The sequence below is a fragment of the Panthera onca genome, chromosome C1, assembly GCF_046562875.1.
Source record: "Panthera onca isolate mPanOnc1 chromosome C1, mPanOnc1 haplotype 2, whole genome shotgun sequence".
NCBI classification, from domain to species: domain Eukaryota; kingdom Metazoa; phylum Chordata; class Mammalia; order Carnivora; family Felidae; genus Panthera; species Panthera onca.
In genome coordinates, this window is record NC_138346.1 from 197121728 (window position 1) to 197139353 (window position 17626).

General features: G+C 42.9%; 1 protein-coding gene across 3 annotated transcripts in view; it reads right to left on the reverse strand.

The window, feature by feature from the left end:
* Nucleotides 1-17321, reverse strand: part of HDAC1 (histone deacetylase 1) — a 31644-nt gene extending 14323 nt beyond the window's left edge. For 2 of the 3 annotated variants that reach the window (XR_009607560.3, XM_060624668.3), the window contains exons 1-2: nt 17161-17319; nt 10667-10779 (exon numbers count right to left, since the gene is read on the reverse strand). Coding sequence is in view for 2 of the 3 variants with exons in the window: in XM_060624668.3 (XP_060480651.1) it covers nt 10667-10779; nt 17161-17209 (162 nt within the window). In the remaining variant the exon portion in view is untranslated. Of the gene's footprint in view, nt 1-10666; nt 10780-17160 lie in introns of all 3 variants that reach the window. The other variant, XM_060624667.3, reaches the window with a different exon arrangement.
* Between the last annotated feature and the right edge of the window lie 305 nt (nt 17322-17626).

Below are 17626 nucleotides of genomic sequence, written 5' to 3' on the forward strand. Positions count from 1 at the left end.
GAAAAAGAGGTGACTAACAATAACTGAAATAGATAGGAAATCTTTTATAAATCATCATCACAACAATTCTCATCACACCCTCCCCACTGAACCTTCCTTGACATGGTCATTTCCTGATTATCCCAACATTCTGAGTCCTCTTTCCCTCTTTTTAAAAATTCTCTTTTCTTCCTCTCATCCCTTAAAGGTAGGTCTTCTTCGAAGATGACCCTCTGCTCTTCCAATTATGAATTTATAGTTTATAAAGCATTTTCAATACACATATAACATTGTTTACCCTGTGCCAGGCACTGTATGTGATTTTGTGATCCTTACAACAACCTCTTAAACTCCATACTATTATTATCCTCACTCTGCCCACAGGGAGGTTAAGTAATTTGCCCAAAGCTACACAGTTGGTAAACTGGGATAGAAACCCAGAGGTCTGGCTCCAGGCACTATTTGGTGCTTGTTTAATCCTCGGTATAAGGCAGAATGTAAGACTAAAAGGTGGATACTGTTCTATATACCACACTCATAGTGAAAGAAGCAAGACTTGGCTCCAAATACTAAGTTGTTTGTTTGTTTAAGTTTATTTATTTTTGAGAGAGAAAGAGACAGAGTATGAGCAGGGGAGGGGCAGAGAGAGAGGGAGACAGAATCCAAAGCAAGCTCCAGGCTCTGAGCTGTCAGCACAGAGCCTGATGTCAGGCACAAACTGTGATATCATGACCCGGACTGAAGTCGGATGCTCAACTGACTGAGCCACCCAGGAACCCCCGAAGTTGTTTTTATTGTATTAAGCCTTTTACCTTCATGGCAACGTTGTAGATGGAGCTTTAACTCTACCTTCTATATAGATGCCCGCCCAGACTCACTCCATCTTGATTTCTGTTCTGAGCTCCAGATTCACATTCCAACAACCTCCCAGCCAGCTCCACCTGTGAATCCTAGAGGCACTTCAAATTCAACTGGATTTAACAACTTATAGAGAGGCATTCATATTTAACTTCCAGACTTCTCTTTTAATATTCTTGTTAATGACACCAATATCCACTCAGGTTGAGAAACTAATTATAATCTTTAACAACACCCTTTCTTGACTTCCATTTCAATCCACAGCCCATCCCTTTCATTACACCTCCTCCATAATCTTGACTGCATCCACTGCTTTATTTCTCCTATGCTCTTCTTTCCCAGGGTTCCTATTCTCACCACCAACTACCCAATTGTTTAAGACAGAAGCCACCCCTTGATTCCATGTTCCTCATGTACTACATTCAACAAGGACAAAGCCCATCTCAAAAGCTACCTCTTTTACAAAGTAAAGGCAAATCTTGCTTTAAGAACCTATCTTCATCCCAAGCCACAAAGTTCCAAAAAATATGACCGCAGAGTCAAAAATTACAAAACATGCAAGGAAACAAAGCACTACGAGTGAGAGCTCACAGAAACAACAGGTAGTAGAAAGAGATCTACAGAGACCCTGGATATATGTCTGAATAAAAAAGAATTGCACTACATTTCTCTATACCAGTAAACAACCTAAATATAAAAATTTTAAAAGATAGTTTATGATAGCATTAAAAAGAAGTACTTGGAGGGGAGCCTGGGTGGCTCAGTCAGCTGAGCAAGAGACTCTTGATTTTAGCTCAGGTCATGATCTCATGGATTGTGAGTTCAAGCCCCACATGGGGCATTGCACTGGCAATGCAAAGCCTGCTTAGGATTCTCTGTCTCCCTCTTTACCCCTCCCCTGTGCGCATTCGCGCGCGCGCGCGCTCTCTCTCTCAAAAATAAACATTAAAAACAAAATTTTTGTAATTACTTTGAAAAAATTTCCAGGGGTGCCTGGGTGACTCAGTCAGTTAAGCATCCAACTTTGGTTTGGGAATGATCTTACAGTTTGTGAGTTCAAGCCTGCATTGGGCTCTCTGATGACAGCACAGAGTCTGCTTCTGATACCCTGTCCCTGACTCTCTCTGCCCCTCCCCTGTGCGTGCATGTGCTCTTGAGCTCTCTCTCCCCAAAATAAATAAACATTAAAAAAAAAATCTAGGGTGCCTGGGTGGCTCAGTCGGTTGAGTGTCCAACTTCCACTTAGGTCATGATCTCACAGTTCCTGAGATCAAGTCCCGCCTCAGGCTCTGTGCTGACAGGGCACAGCCTGCTTGGGATTCTCTGTCTCCTTCTCTCTCTGCCCCTCCTTGCGTGCTCTCCCTCCCTCTAAAAAAACAGACAAGACGTAAATAAAATAAAAAATAAAACAAAAGGACCCAAATAAATGGAAATATGCCATGTTCACTGATGCAAAGGCTAAATATTCTCAAAATATCAATTCTCCCTAAGATGGTATAAAGATTCACGGGTGCCTGGCTGGCTCAGTCAGAGGACCATGCAACTCTTGATCTCAGAGTTTTAAGTGTGAACCCCACATAGGATGTAGACAGTACTTACATAAATAAAAAACTTAAAAACAAAACAAAAAAGATGATGTAAAGATTCAATAAAATTACAACCAAAATCCCAGCACTTGATGAGTTCTAAAATTTATATAGAAGTTCAAAGGGCTCCTGGGTGACTCAGCTGGTTAAACGTCTGACTTCAGCTCAGGTCATGATCTCATGTCTCAGTTCATGAGTTCGAACTCTGCATCAGGCTCTCTGCTGTTAGCACAGAGCCCACTTTGGATCCTCTGTCCGCCCCCCTCTTTCTGCCTCTCCCCTGCTCACGTTCTCTCTCCCTCTCTCTCAAATAAGTAAAACATTAAAAATAAATAAACATTAAAAAAAGAATACTGCCATTTAAATAAATAAATATTAAAAAAAGAAAAGAAGCCCAAAGGGCAAATAGCAAGTCAGTTGTTTTTTTTAAAGAACAAAGTGGGAGGACTTGTGCTACTAGATGTCAAAACTTACTGAAGAGCTATCACAATTAAGCACTGGGTACTGGCATATGCGTCAATAAACAGACCAAGTCAACAGAACACAGGCCCAAAAACAGACCCATACACAATGCCTGGCACAAAGCAGGTGCTTAATAAGTATTTGCGGAATGAAAAAATTTCAGTGGATTCTTACTTCAAACTATATTTAGGGGCGCCTGGGTGGCTCAGTCGGTTAAGCGGCCGACTTCGGCTCAGGTCATGATCTCACGGTCCATGGGTTCGAGCCCCGCGTCGGGCTCTGTGCTGACAGCTCAGAGCCTGGAGCCTGCTTCCGATTCTGTGTCTCCCTCTCTCTGACCCTCCCCTGTTCATGCTCTGTCTCTCTCTGTCTCAAAAATAAATAAATGTTAAAAAAAAAAAAAATTAAAAAAAAAACTATATTTAAAAATCGATTCTATTTTATTTTTTTAACTTACATCCAAGTTAGTTAGCATATAGTGCAACAATGATTTCAGAAGTAGATTCTTTAGTGCCCCTTACCCATTTAGCCCATCCCCCCTCCCACAACCCCTCCAGTAACCCTCTGTTTGTTCTCCATATTTAAGAGTCTCTTATGTTTTTGTCCCCCTCCCTGTTTTTATATTATTTTTGCTACCCTTCCCTTGTGTTCATCTGTTTTGTGTCTTAAAAGTCCTCGTATGAGTGAAGTCATATGATATTTGTCTTTCTCTGACTAATTTCGCTTAGCATAATACCCTCTAGTTCCATCCACGTAGTTGCAAATGGCAAGATTTCATTCTTTTTGATTGCTAATACTCCACTGTATATACATACCACATCTTCTTTATGCATTCATCCATCAATGGACATAAAAATCTATTCTAGATATAGTAAATACATGTGAAGGCAAACCTATAAAGCTTTTATTTTTATTTTTATTTTTATTTTTTAAGTAAGCTCTATGCCCAACACGGGGCTTGAACTCATGACCCTGAGATCAAGAGTCGCCTGCTCTTCTGACTGAGCCAGCCAGACACCCCAAGGGAAGGATTTCTTAAAACACAAAAAGCACTTATAAAGGAAATAATATAACTATATTAAAATCAAGAATCTCTGTTCATTAAAGATACTTTAGAGTGAAAAGACAAAACCAAAACAGAAGATATTTGGAGCAATGTATGGCCACTGGACTATCTATACCAGAAAAAAGAACTACTACAAACTGGTAAGAAAAAGAAAGCCAAACAACCAAAAAGAGAAAAATGGGCAAAGGAAAAAACATTTCACAGTAGAGGACACACAAATAGTTAATAAACATATGAAGAGATACTCAGTTTCACTGGTTACTAGTGAAATGCAAATCAAGATCACAATCACATACTGTTCACACTCATTTAGTTGGCGAAATTTAAAGTCTAATTCCAAGTATAGGAAAGGATATGAATCAAGGTATCTCTCATACATTGTCAGTGGGACTATAAATTCATTTGACCACAATGAAAAGCAACGAGGCATTTAATATTCACATACCCTACAGCCCAGCAATTCTAGTACTAGAGAAACAGCCAAAATTTTTGCACGTATGAATTGAGACGTGTACAAGAATATTCAAAGCGCTGCTCACAACATTAAAAAACTAGACACAAATTAAGAATGGAAAAACAGATAAACTGAAGTATAATGACAATAAGATATTATTCATCAGAGAAAAGTGGAAGAACTAAAGCTATATGCAAGGTGGATGGATTTTCATAACATAATATTGTGTGATAAAAGCAAGGCACAGGGGGCACCTGGCTGGCTCAGTTGGGAGAACGTGTGACTTGATCACAGGGTCGGGAGTTCAAGCCCCACACTGGGTATAGAGATTACTAAAAATAAATAAATAAATAAACTTAAAAAAAGAAGAAAAAAAAAAAAACCAAGCAAGTCCCAGAAGATTACATAGTATGACACCTTTTTTTTTTAATGTTTTTTTTTTTTTATTTATTTTTGAAAGAGAGACAGAGTGCGACTGGGGGAGGCACAGAATCTGAAGCAGGTTCTAGGCTCTGAGCTGTCAGCAGAGCCCAACGCAGGGCTCAAACTCACAGACCGCAAGATCAGGACCTAAGCCGAAGTTGGATGCTTAACCAACCAAGCCACACAGGTGCCCCAGTATGACACCTTTTTTAAAAAGTTCAAAAACAAGTAAATAATTACTATATATTGTTTAGGCATATATACACAGGATAAACATTTAAAAAAAATTTTTTTGACATTTATTTATTATTGAGAGACAGAGAGACACAGAGCGTGAGCAGGGGAGGGCCAGAGAGAGGGAGACACAGAAAAGGAAGCAGACTCCAGGCTCTGAACTGTCAGCACAGAGCCCGACGCGGGGCTCGAACCCACAAACTACAAGATCATGACCTGAGCCAAAGTCGGTCACCCAACCAACTGAGCCATCCAGGCACCCCAGGATAAACATTTTTTTTTAAAACAAGAGTATAATAAACACAAAATTTAGAAGAGTGATTGGGGTGTACGAATAGGGATATTCATAGCACTATGAAAATATTTAAGTTAATGAATAAACAGTAAAAATACGTATTTCAAAAAGACCAAAAATGGACCTTCTTTTGATGCTTATGAGCCAAGGATAATGTTTTATCTCAATTCTGTGTATCTAAGGCCCAATCAAAACAAAAACAAAAACAGAACAATCAAATAAGAAAATGGATAAAAGGCTTGAATAGGGACTTCAATAAGGAAAACTGAATGACCAATAAACATACAGAAAGATCCTCAATCTCCCTAGTAAACAGGAAAATACTAATCAAAACCATAGTAAGTATCATTTCACACCAACCTAAACAGACAAAAAAATTAAACATGACAATATTAAGTGCTGACAAGGACTGAGAGCAACTTTAATTCTACATTGGTGGCAACTGAAAACCATTTTAACATTATCTAATAATATGTCCTGTAGTATATTCTTTCAGTGAAAATAAGTCTAGCTACATCCATCAACATGTATGACTCTCAGGAACATGTTGAACAAAAAAGGCAAGTAAGTCACATAATAATACTGTATTCCATTTACATAATATTCAAACACGTAAAACTAAAACATGTATCGTTTAAGAACACATACTGGCAAAATTATTTTTTTTAATTTTTTTTTAAGGTTTATTTATTTTTGAGACAGAGAGAGAGACAGAGTATGAATGGGGGAGGGTCAGAGAGAGAGGGAGACACAGAATCTGAAACAGGCTCCAGGCTCTGAGCTGTCAGCACAGAGCCCAACGCGGGGCTCGAACTCACTGGCCACGAGATCATGAGCTGAGCCGAGGTCGGACGCTCAACCAACTGAGCCACTCAGGCGCCCCCTGGCAAAATTATTTTTAAAAAACAAGGAAATAGGGGTGCCTGGGTGGCCCAGTTCGTTGAGCATCTGACTCTGCATTTTGGCTCGGGTCATTTCGGCTCAGGTTGTGCGATCCAGCTCCAGTTGGGACTCTGCGGGGAGCATGGAGCCTGCTCAAGATTCTCTCTCTCTGTCCCCTCACCCCTCTCCCCTGCTTGCACACGCGCTCTCTCTAAAATAACAAAAATTTTAAATAAATAAATAAATAAATAAATAAATAAATAAATAAATAAATAAAAGCAAGGAAATAATAAGTCCCAAATTCAGGACAGAGGTTAACTCTGGGGAAGAAGAAAGTAGACAGGATCGGGGAAGAGCATATAGGGGCTTTAGCAGTCATGGCAATGTTTGTTTTCTTAAACTAGGTGGTATTAAGTGAATTGTGATTCTTTATACCTTCCACATATTTTATAAAAATTTTTTCATATCTACTCAATATTTTATAAAAACATTTTTAAAAAAAAGCACAAAAGAACAGAAGGCGATGAATAAGAAGCCTGGGAATATACAAAATTAGCATCCAAGGCAAGGAAGAGAGCAGAATTGTTGATTATGTAAATAAGAAGGTTCCTGGATGAAAAATGAGGATGTAGATTCTGGGAGAGATTAATTAGATGTGTGGAGGCAGAATTGGGGGAGGGACCAACTGTGTGAAAGACTTCAACATGTCTCCTTCAGGTACAGAGATGGAATACAGAAACTGCTTTTTTCCCCCCTTTAAAGATTTTAAGTTATCTCTGCACCCACTGTAGGGCTCAAACTTACAACCCCAAGATCAAGAGGTGCATTCTCTACTGACTGAGCCAGCCAGATGCCCCAGAATACAACAACTTCTGTAAGAAGTCTAAGGAGCTTCTTCTAGGATTGACCCAAAAAGCCATCAATTTCAGGACATATACTAAAATGGCTACCTGTGCTTTGGGAAAAGAAAACTAGGATCACAGCCCAGAGAAGTCTAGAAGGGATGAACTGTTGGGGGAAGAAGACTGAAGAAGATTCATACTCAGTGGCCAAAGAAGGAAACGGATCACACTAAAGACAGCAGCAAGTCTAGATTTTTAAGAAAGAGATTATACTGGAATTTTGCTTTACAAGTTTACAATAAGAATACCACACAGATGAAGTAATTTCCAGTAAGATATTATTTATTATCTCTATGACAGCCACTGTTAGATGCTTCCCAAAGAGCCATTCTCTACCTTCTTGTTAACAGATCTCAATTTGGTTGGGTGTTAATGTACTCAGCCGAAGGGATCAAATGTGATTAGTCTAAGCCAATTGCCGGTGAATAGTCTAAGGATGGCAAATGACCCAATGAGATTTAAAGGGGGATCTGTTGGGAAACTTCTAGGAAGGGTTTTGCTATTTAATAAAAAGGGGAGGGGTGTGTGTGGAAATAGTAGAAAATGATCCATTTTGCCTGTTTCCTTCCTCTTTGGATTCTGTCATATGAAGACATGGTACTTGGAGCTAAGACAGCCATCATGTGATTTCAAGGCAAAAAACAAAAGGATAAAATCAAATAAACTAAGGATGATTGAGCAGAAGGATAAACAGAATAAGCCTGGGTCCCTGATGACATCACCAAAAAATCTTGAGACATTCTACCTCTAGGCTTCTTGTTAAAATGCTGCTTGGGAAGAGGGAATAGGACAAATGAACAGATAAAGACTCTGGAACCAGATATATCTGAGTTGGAGTCTTAGTTCATGTGATTTTGTGATTTTGAACCTGTTAATTATCCTCTCTGACCTTGTTTTCTCATCTATAAATTAAGGTTGCTGTATGGATTACACGAAATAACAAGTGGCTCTGGCTTAGAACTAGCAATCTTCAATAAATGTTAGTTTATTTTTCCTCTCACTTGAAGATAGGATCCATTTTTTAGTATCTCAATATCATTCATGGAGGTTAATATAGTCCCTGGGGTATGACAAGTACTCAACAAAAATCTGTTGAATGAAAGAAAGAGGGCTTGAGGTGACTTTTGAAGATGAGTAAGATATGACTGGCAGATTAAATACTCCTCCCAATCAGGATGGGGTGGAAAGAGGCAGAATCTGATCTGGCTGACTTGGAGGGTTCTGAGAGGGGAGTGGCAGGAAAGGAGACAAGTCATGGCCAGATTAGCATGGTATACACGTGCAAGAGGCATCTCCGGAAGGTCTTGGTGCTTGCTATTCCACGTTTAGGTATCCTCTCTTTATCTAAATGTTAGTCTCCTCCCTAGAGTCCCTCAAAACCTCTGCTACCTTTTTTATGTTTTTCATTCCCAGCTGCCTTTCACACCTGAAAAAGCTCTCTGGTCCCAAGGTCCGTCTGCTCCTCTGTCTCCCTTCCCTCCTTGCTTCCTCAGCTGCCTCCAGTGGCTCTGGGGACATAACATGGCCATCTGAGACAGAAGACTCATCTTCTTTCAGTCTCTGGAATGGTGAGGAAGGATACTGCTGTTGCTAGGATACTTAAGCTGCCGGCACAGACTTCAACCACAGACTCTTAGGCTCTAACCATAAGGCAACACGAGTCCTCAGCCCTTTTTGATTTTCTCATTTGGATCTTTGCAACAGCCTCCTAACTGGCTTCCCTCCTTCTAAAATGCATGCCTGGGGGCCCCTGGCTGGTTCAGTTGGTGGAGTAGGAGACTCTTGATCTTGTGATTGTGAGATCGAGCCCCATGGCAGGTATAAACATTAAAAAAAAACTTAAGGGCGCCTGGGTGGCTCAGTCGGTTGAGTGTCCGACTCCGGCTCGGGTCATGATCTCGCGGTTTGTGAGTTCGAGCCCCATGTCGAGCTCTGTGCTGACGGCTCAGAGCCTGGAGCCTGCTTCGGATTCTGTGTCCCCCTCTCTCTCCACCCCACCCCTGCTTGTGCTCTGTCTCTCTCTGTCTTTCAAAAATGAATAAACATTTAAATAAATAAATAAATAAATAAATAAATAAATAAATAAATAAATAAAAACTTAAAAAAATAAAATAAAACAAAATCCATTACTTTTTCCTCACTGCCTCCAGAAGAGGTTCAAACTGGGAATCTTTGGACCAAATTTAGCCCACAGATGTACTGATGTGTTTTTGTTTGAACATGTTTTAAAAAACAAAAAACAAAACCACAAAACCAACTTGGGTCAATATTTGAAACCCAGGCAATTTTACATAATAATGTAGATTTCCAGCTTCTCTTTAAAAACTTGTAGATGGGCAAAAATCAGCTGGAACTGAGTCAAGAAGTTAGACAGTCTAGGGGAGCCTGAGTGGCTCAGTCGGTTAAGCATCCAACTTCGGCTCAGGTCATGATCTCACGGTTCGTGGGTTCCAGCCCTGCGTCGGGCTCTGTGCTGACAACTCAGAGCTTGGAGCCTGCTTCCGATTCTGTGTCTCCCTCTCTCTCTGCCCCTCCCCTGCTTGCACTCTGTCTCTTTCTCTCTCCCTCTCAAAAATAAACAAACATTAAAAAAAATTTTTTTTTAAAGAACTTAGATAGTCTATGCTCTCTAGTAACTAGAGACGTGGACGTCTAGTTCAACACAGTCCCCATTTCAACGTTGGATTTTTTGACTCTTGCCCGTCAGAGCTGCTTGTCACATAGCACAGCACATCCAATCCTTTCTGGCCTCTCCAGTTCTAGGTCCCCTCACTCATAACTGTGAACTTTACACTACAGTACTACTTGCACATTGAACTACTTGTAGCAGTTCCCCAACACATCATATTGTTCTCACCTCTTTTTGCCTTCTGTCTATGCTTTTCCCTTGGTCTAGAATGTCGGTCTCCTCCTGAACTCCAGGCTAAATTCTATTCAGTCTCTAAAATTGTGCTCAGATATCACCTCTAGGAAACATTCCAAGGCTCCCTTCCTCCTTCACTCTTTATTATCTCTGCATCTTGTACATTTTTTAATTATTGCACTTATAATAGACTGTAGTACAACTTATTTGTATACATGTCAGTCTCCAGCACTGGAGTGAACCCTTTATTTTTTTATTTTTTTAATTTTTTTTTAACGTTTATTTATTTTTGAGACAGAGAGAGAGAGAGAGAGAGAGAGAGAGAGAGAGAGAGCATGAACGGGGGAGGGTCAGAGAAAGAAGGAGACACAGAATCTGAAACAGGCTCCAGGCTCTGAGCAGTCAGCACAGAGCCCGATGCGGGGCTCGAACCCACGGACCGCGAGATCATGACCTGAGCCGAAGTCGGATGCTTAACCGACTGAGCCACCCAGGCGCCCCTGGAGTGAACCCTTTAAAAACAGAAATCTCTATCATTTACAGTGTCTGCCACATAATAGCCACTCAACACATTTGATGAATGAGTAGTTGAGAAAAATGAGATGAATAACTATGACCAGAGCTGATGAGGTTAGGGAGGGGTAGGGCTCCCAGTAACTCACATATATTTCCATTTTTCGATAGAGACCATAGTTAAGTAGCAAATTGTGAGTCATGCGGATTCGGTGAGGCTTCATTGGGTGGCCTTGTCCATAATAGTAATTTCCAACATCCCCTGAAGAAAAAAGAGTGACAGTTTCAGTGACACAGTTCAACATATACTCCCAGGAGAATCCAGGAATCTTTATAACTATCTCCTAGTCAAATTCTTTTTCTCTTTCGTTCTAGTCTCCAAGATTCTACCCAGCTTGAGGAAGGGTAACTCCAAAATTAAAAAAAAAAAGCAAGCAGGGACGCCTGGGTGGCTTAGTCAGTTAAGCATCCGACTCTTGATTTTGGCTCAGGTCATGATCTCATGGTTCGTGAGTTTGAGCCCTGAGCTGGGCTCTGGGCTGACAGCACATAGCCTGCTTGGGATTCTCTTGCTCTCCCTCTCTCTCTGCCCCTCCCCTCCATGCGTGCGTGCTCTAAATAAACATTAAAAAAAAAAAAAAAAAAAAAAGCAGAGGACCCTGGTGAGGTCAGCATTTAAGGATGTTAAGTCTAGTCCACAGGAACTAGACAGTGTAAGGGGTTCATTCCAAAGCTACTCGGGAATAACAGGCAGTGAGTGACTCACCCCACTATATATCTCCAAAGAATTCACTCCCACAACAGAAAAATAACCGTTAGTACTCAGAATTATTATAAGTCACAGTTCACCTTTATCATGCTGTGACACTTTATGGAGTCAAAGCACATTTACATTAGTTTTCTTACTGGATCTTCACAATAACCCCATAAAATAGTTAGAACAGGAAGTATTATTCTAATTTTATAAATAAGAAAACTAAGTTCTTATCTCTTGCTTCATCTATAGCAAAAGACTTCTAATTGGTTCCTCTGCCTTCAATTCAAACTATCTGCTACAACAACCAGTTATTTTTCTAATACACAGCTTTCATAACATCATTCCTCTGCTCAGAAAATCCTGAATGGCTCCCCATCTCCTACAGGATAAAGAACAACTTCACTAGCCTGGCATTCAACCCACAACACTCTCCCTCTCCCTCCCTTTCTCCCTCTCACAGTTCTCCGCTCCAAAGTGGAATAGGCAAACTATGACCCTTGAGCCAAATACAATTGGCTGCCTGTTTTTTGTAAATAAAATTTTACTGGAACACAGCCATGCCCATTAGTTTAAATATTGTCTATGGCTGCTTTCACATTATAATAACAGAGCTGAGTAAATAGTTGCCACAGAGACCCACCCATATGGCACACGAAGTGAAAAATATTTACTATTTGGCCCTTTACAGAAAATTTGCCAATCTCTGTTCTAAACACACTAGATTATTATCAGCATCCTGAACATGGCATTCACCTTCACACCCAAGTAGCCTTTGTTCAGACTGTTCCTTTGACCTGGATTGTCCTTCCTTTTCTGATGATCCTCATACAACAAAGACCAGCTTAAGTGCCAAACATATTCCTCATCAAAATAAATGGTCCTTTCCTCTGTATACAATTTGTATATATCACTTAACAAATTTTGTTTTGTATCTGAATTACTTACATATCTATTTTTATCTATTCATTTATTTTGAGAGAGGGAGAGAGTGCACGCGCACAAGAGCAGAAGAGGGGCACAGAGGGAAAAAGAATCCGAAGCAAGCTCCAAGATCAGTGGGGAGCCTGATGTGGGGCTCAATCCCATGACCATGAGATCACAACCTGAGTTGAATTCAAGAGTCAGACACTTAGAACTGACTGAAGCCACCCAGGTGTCCCCTTACAAATCTATTTATATTCCTAAGACTGGCTGCTCCTTGAAGACAAGGACAAATATGCCCTGTACATCACAGAAGCTGAATAAAGATTCAAGGAACTGAACTTAGTGAGATTCAGAGAGGTTAAGTGCCTGCTCAAGATCACACAACCAATAACTGATCCAGGGGTCAACTCTTCTGACTCCAAATTCAGTATCCTAAAAGCTACATTGGGTTTACCAGATACTTACTTCAATTTGCACTTAATCCAGAGGGCTCTGTGAATCTACTTGCCACAAAGTTCCTGGAACAAATATTCCAGAAATCAAGTGGGGGCACCTGGCTGGCTCAGTTGCTAGAGCATGCGATTCTTGATCTCAGGGTTGTGAGGTCAAGCCCCATCTTGGGCACAGAGCTTACTATAAAAAAATGAAAAAACTGGGGTGCCTGGGTGGCTCAGTCAGTTAAGCATCTGACTTTGGCTCAGGTCATGATCTCATAGTTCTTGAGTTCGAGCCCCACATCAGGCTCTCTGCTATCAGCACAGAGCCCATTTTGGATCCTCTCTCTCCCTCTCTCTTTGCCCTTCCTCTCTGCTTGTGCACGCTCTCTCTCTCAAAATAAACCTAAGAAAAAAAAATTTTAATGAAAAAGTTAAAAGCCAAAAAACAGCACAAAAATCAAGTGAACTGCACACCCAAGGATAGATCTCTCTCGCCTTAGAAGTCCATCAAGACGAGGCAGATCTTTGAGCACCAGTGAAAAGAAGGTCCCAACCTCTTATGCACTGTGGTTTGGTGGCACGAGTAACAGAATTCATTCCTGGGAGCAATGCATTGTGGGAAATGCCACCAATAGTATCCAAGCCACACTCCAATATTCTTGGTCATAGACATGGCCTGGGACAATGGGAAACTTCTAAACAGTTGGATATTTAGGATCTCACCCTCTTCTCTTTTTATTAGACTACTTTTTAGAACAATTTTAGATTTACACAAAAATTGCAAAGATAGAGTTCTCAGATACCTCATTGGCAGTTTCCCCTATTATTAGCATTCTACATGATAAAATAAGAACTATTTGTTACAGTTAATTAACCAATATTGATAGTCATTAACTAAAAAGAAGCCCATGCTTTATTCAAATTTTCTTAGTTTTCCTTAGTTTTTGCTTAATGTCCTTTTATCCTCTTCTCTTAATCTTAGGCGGGCCTCTGAGGGCAGGAACTGTGATCTTAGCCAGAGCCGCAAGCCAGAGTACAGTATTTGATGGCATTCAATTGGGACCCTTGTCCCATAGAGACAGACTTTGAGATGCAGTAGCAGAGGAGGCAGGCAGACAATTTTGCTCCCAGAGACCCTCAGACAAGCTTATCAGCTATGAGGATTGACAGAATAGGTTTTCAAGGCATTGGCTGAGACATCCAGATGCAGACCCAATTTGAAGGCAGTCAGTAACATGACCATTACTGTTACATAATTAGATCACGGCTTATCCAGGTCTCTGGCCTGGGCCTTGATCCCCAGCAACTCCTCTGCCTATCAAACCTGAATTCAGCCAAGGCTTAGACTTGGGGGACTAAGATAACTTATCTAGAAGGCTAGGGGAGTACCTGAGGGTGGGGCCCAGACACCATCCTTTTCTTAACAGCTTTTAATCCAGTTGCTAAGAGACTTTTAAAAGAAATAATCATTTTCCTTTAGATACTACCTTTAAACTTGTGGAAAGCTTCTCCCATTGTTCTCAAAGTTTTTCAGTTTTATAGGAGAGTGACCTGAGGCCTGCAAAGGTAAAGTGACTTGCCCAATACTGCAAAGCTTCTGAGGGGCAGAACCAAGTCTGAGTCCCAAGCTAGTGACCTCACTGCAAAACTCACAAGTGGTTTCTCAAGGAGTAAGAAATCTCCCTTGCCTAAAAACTGCAGTCTTTCCACTTTTTCTCTTTTTAAACTAATGGTGGAGAGATCATAAAACAGTGCAAACCGATACAGCTACAAAGTCACAGGCTCCAGCCCCAAATAGGCCCTCACCACTGCCCAGCAACTCTTCCAAATTTATTTTCCTACCTTCCTCTTTCACAACAGCTACTTCACAGCTATCTCTCTCAAGATTCCTACTCTACCAACTACCCTCCCCCCACTCACAGGAAAAGAAATAATCTATTACCTCATCTTGAAAACTCCAACTTTCTCTTCATCAAACTTGCCTACATTTGAACTTTTCCTTGCCTCTCATCATGAAGAAACGTCCCCCTGAAGGCTAGTGTCCATACCTGTGCTCTGGTTTCCATCTCACCTGGTCTCTTCAGGAACCTCCATCATTACCCATCCCTCTCTTTCCTGTATCTTCAACCCCTCCCCCTGGCTATTTACCATTCAAATTTTGAATATGCTCAACTCTCAGCCACTACATCCCCCTGTATCAACAACCCTCTCTCTCTGCCCCAACCAAGCTTCCTTTGAAAAGGGTTCAATCTGATGTCTTCTCTTCACCCATCCATTCATTCTTCAATCTACCGCAATCTCACTTCAGTTCCAAACTGTACACACGAAACAGTTCTTGCCAACACTTGGCCACTCCTTCCTTCTTTTGGCTACTGTAACCCAAGACTTTCTGGTTCACTTACATTCCCTCTGTACAATTTAATCGGCAAGTATTTATTGACAGCCTACTCTGAGCTAGGCATTGTTCTGGGGGCTGAGCATACAGAGCTAGACAAGACATGGTCTCTTTCCCTAAGGAGATTACTGTCTAAGAAGAACGAACAAGTAAATGGGCAATTCCAATACACAGTGACAAGTGCTACGACAGGGGAATACAGAGCATGAAGGGCACTAGACTTTTCCTCAGTGCATGTCCTTAGAATTCCACTCCGATCTTCTTCTCTTCCCACGCTATACAACTTCTTGGGTGATCGTATCCTCTTCCATAACTAAAATTACCATCTGCATGCTGACAACTACCAAAAATCTCTATCTTCTCATTTTTGTCTTCTAAATGGCCAACCTGGGGGCGCCTGGGTGGCTCAGCTGGTTAAGCGTCAGACGTCGGCTAAGGCTATGATCTCACGGCTAGTGAGTTCAAGCCCTGCATTGGGCTCTGTGCTGACAGCTCAGAGCCTGAAGCCTGCCTCAGATTCTTGTCTCCTTCTCTCTCTGCCCAGCCCCTGCTCGCACTCTGCCTCTCTCTCTCAAAATTAATTGAAAAAAATAAAAATAAAAATGGCGACCTGAATGGCCAACTCCCGACTGGATGCCTCTACTTGGATATCCCCTAGTAGAGATAGCCCTCAAAAAATACTTCTTAAAAAAACCCAAAACCCAAAGTTATTAACTGACATAACCTTCTCCAAACATTCAACATCAAACTGCCCAACCCAGAAGTTTGGGATCCTTGCCGTCTTCCTTACCCGTACACTGGCGAATTCAATTTCTGTCTCAGAGTGATAGGTCTGAGGTATAAATCTGATGTCACAACCTGCATAAAACTTCAATGATTCACAAGTGCACTCACAATAAAGTCCAACTTCCTTAAGACAGTGTGTCCAGCCCTTCATGATCTGGTCCCCAGATCATGAGGTTCAAGCCTCATCACTGGCAACCTTTCCCTCCACCCTATTTCCTGACCTTCTACACTCTGCCCTCAAACCTATGCCTCAGCCATGCTGTACACACACCTGCTTTCAAAAATGCTGTCCTCTCTCTTACCTCTAAACTTACTGTCACCTTTGCCTTCCCGGAGCTTGGCTAATAACTCCTGTTCTTCGGGTCCAAGATGGCACCTCCCTCCCTGACTCCCCAGGCTGGGCTGAGTGCCTCTCCTCTGTGCTCCCAAAACACTCTGAGCTTTCCTTTATCCCAGCATGACACTGGAGAGAGCAGTTCCCTGCCACTGTCTATCTCCCCTTCCAGACTGAGAAGAAGATGGGAAGTGACCTGCTCAGCCCCATGGTCCCAGCAGCTAATCATCCCTAGTACAGAGTAAGCTGCTCCATAGGCTTTCGTTAAATAGAAAAGTCTGTTTTAACAGGTTGCAACTTTCTCCTTCCAAGCCCAGGGGCCCCATTTCCCAGCAGCAACTGCAGGCCCAGCTCAGAGACTGGGGGAGGGGAGGCTGGTGACAGGAGGTGGGGACTCCGCAGGACTCTCACCAAAAAGGATGAGGAAGCAAAGGGGCAGAGGAAGACTTTTGTATTCTCACAAGGAAAACAGATCATTGCACCCTTCTCCACCAGATCCTGCCTCCCCGCTCAGACTCAGCCTCCCCTCCAGGAGTCCCACTAAAACTCTCCCCATAAAGCTTCCTGAGGATTCCCCCCTTCTCCGCCCCCCGCCACCAAGTTACCCCAAGCTTCTCCAGACGACCCCCGCTCGGCCTCAGCCTCTTCCCTCGGCCTCGACTTCCCTTCCTTTCCTCTGAGCCTCCTCCCTCAGTCTCGACCTCCTGCTCTCAGCCTCCTCCCTCACCCTGACCTCTTTCCTCTGAGCCTCCTCCCTCAGCCTCGACCTCCTGCTCTCAGCCTCCTCCCTCACCCTGACCTCTTTCCTCTGAGCCTCCTCCCTCAGTCTCGACCTCCTTCCTCTCAGCCTCCTCTCTCAGCCTCGACCTCCTCGCAGCCTCCTCTCTCAGCCTTTCCCCAACGCCTCAGCCTCTCTCCCAGCCTCCCCGCTCACATCTCCTCAGCCTCCCTCTCCTGGATCCGGCCCGGCCCGGCCCCGCCCCCGCCCCCGCCACGCGCACGGAGCTCACCGTCGTAGTAGTAACAGACTTTCCTCCGGGTGCCCTGAGTCTGCGCCATTTTGCTCGGCTCCCGTCCCTCCCGTCAGTCGGTCCGTCCGGCCTCCCGCCCGCGGCTCGGCTCAGCGTCCGACCCAGGGGAGGAGGGGGCGGGCCTCCAACCCGCTCCGCCCGTCCCCTCCCGGGCTCACCTATAGCCGCGCAGCCCGGGCACGGCTCCAGCCAATCAGCTTGCGCAAGGACGGCCCGGAACTCGGCTGGGGGCAAGGGCAGCCCTGAGAGGCAGCCGAGGGCCCCCTGGGCCTGTACCAAGGTCTGCGACAGGGGGGTGGGGGAAACTGCCCGGGGACCGTACCATTAGTCCCGGGGGAGGAAAGCAGATCCGTACACTCCACGGTCCCATTTCGGTGTTGGAAGCGTGCCTGAAGGTCAGAAGCCAACTTTGTAATTTTATAGAGAATCACCCGAGGCCTGTGGG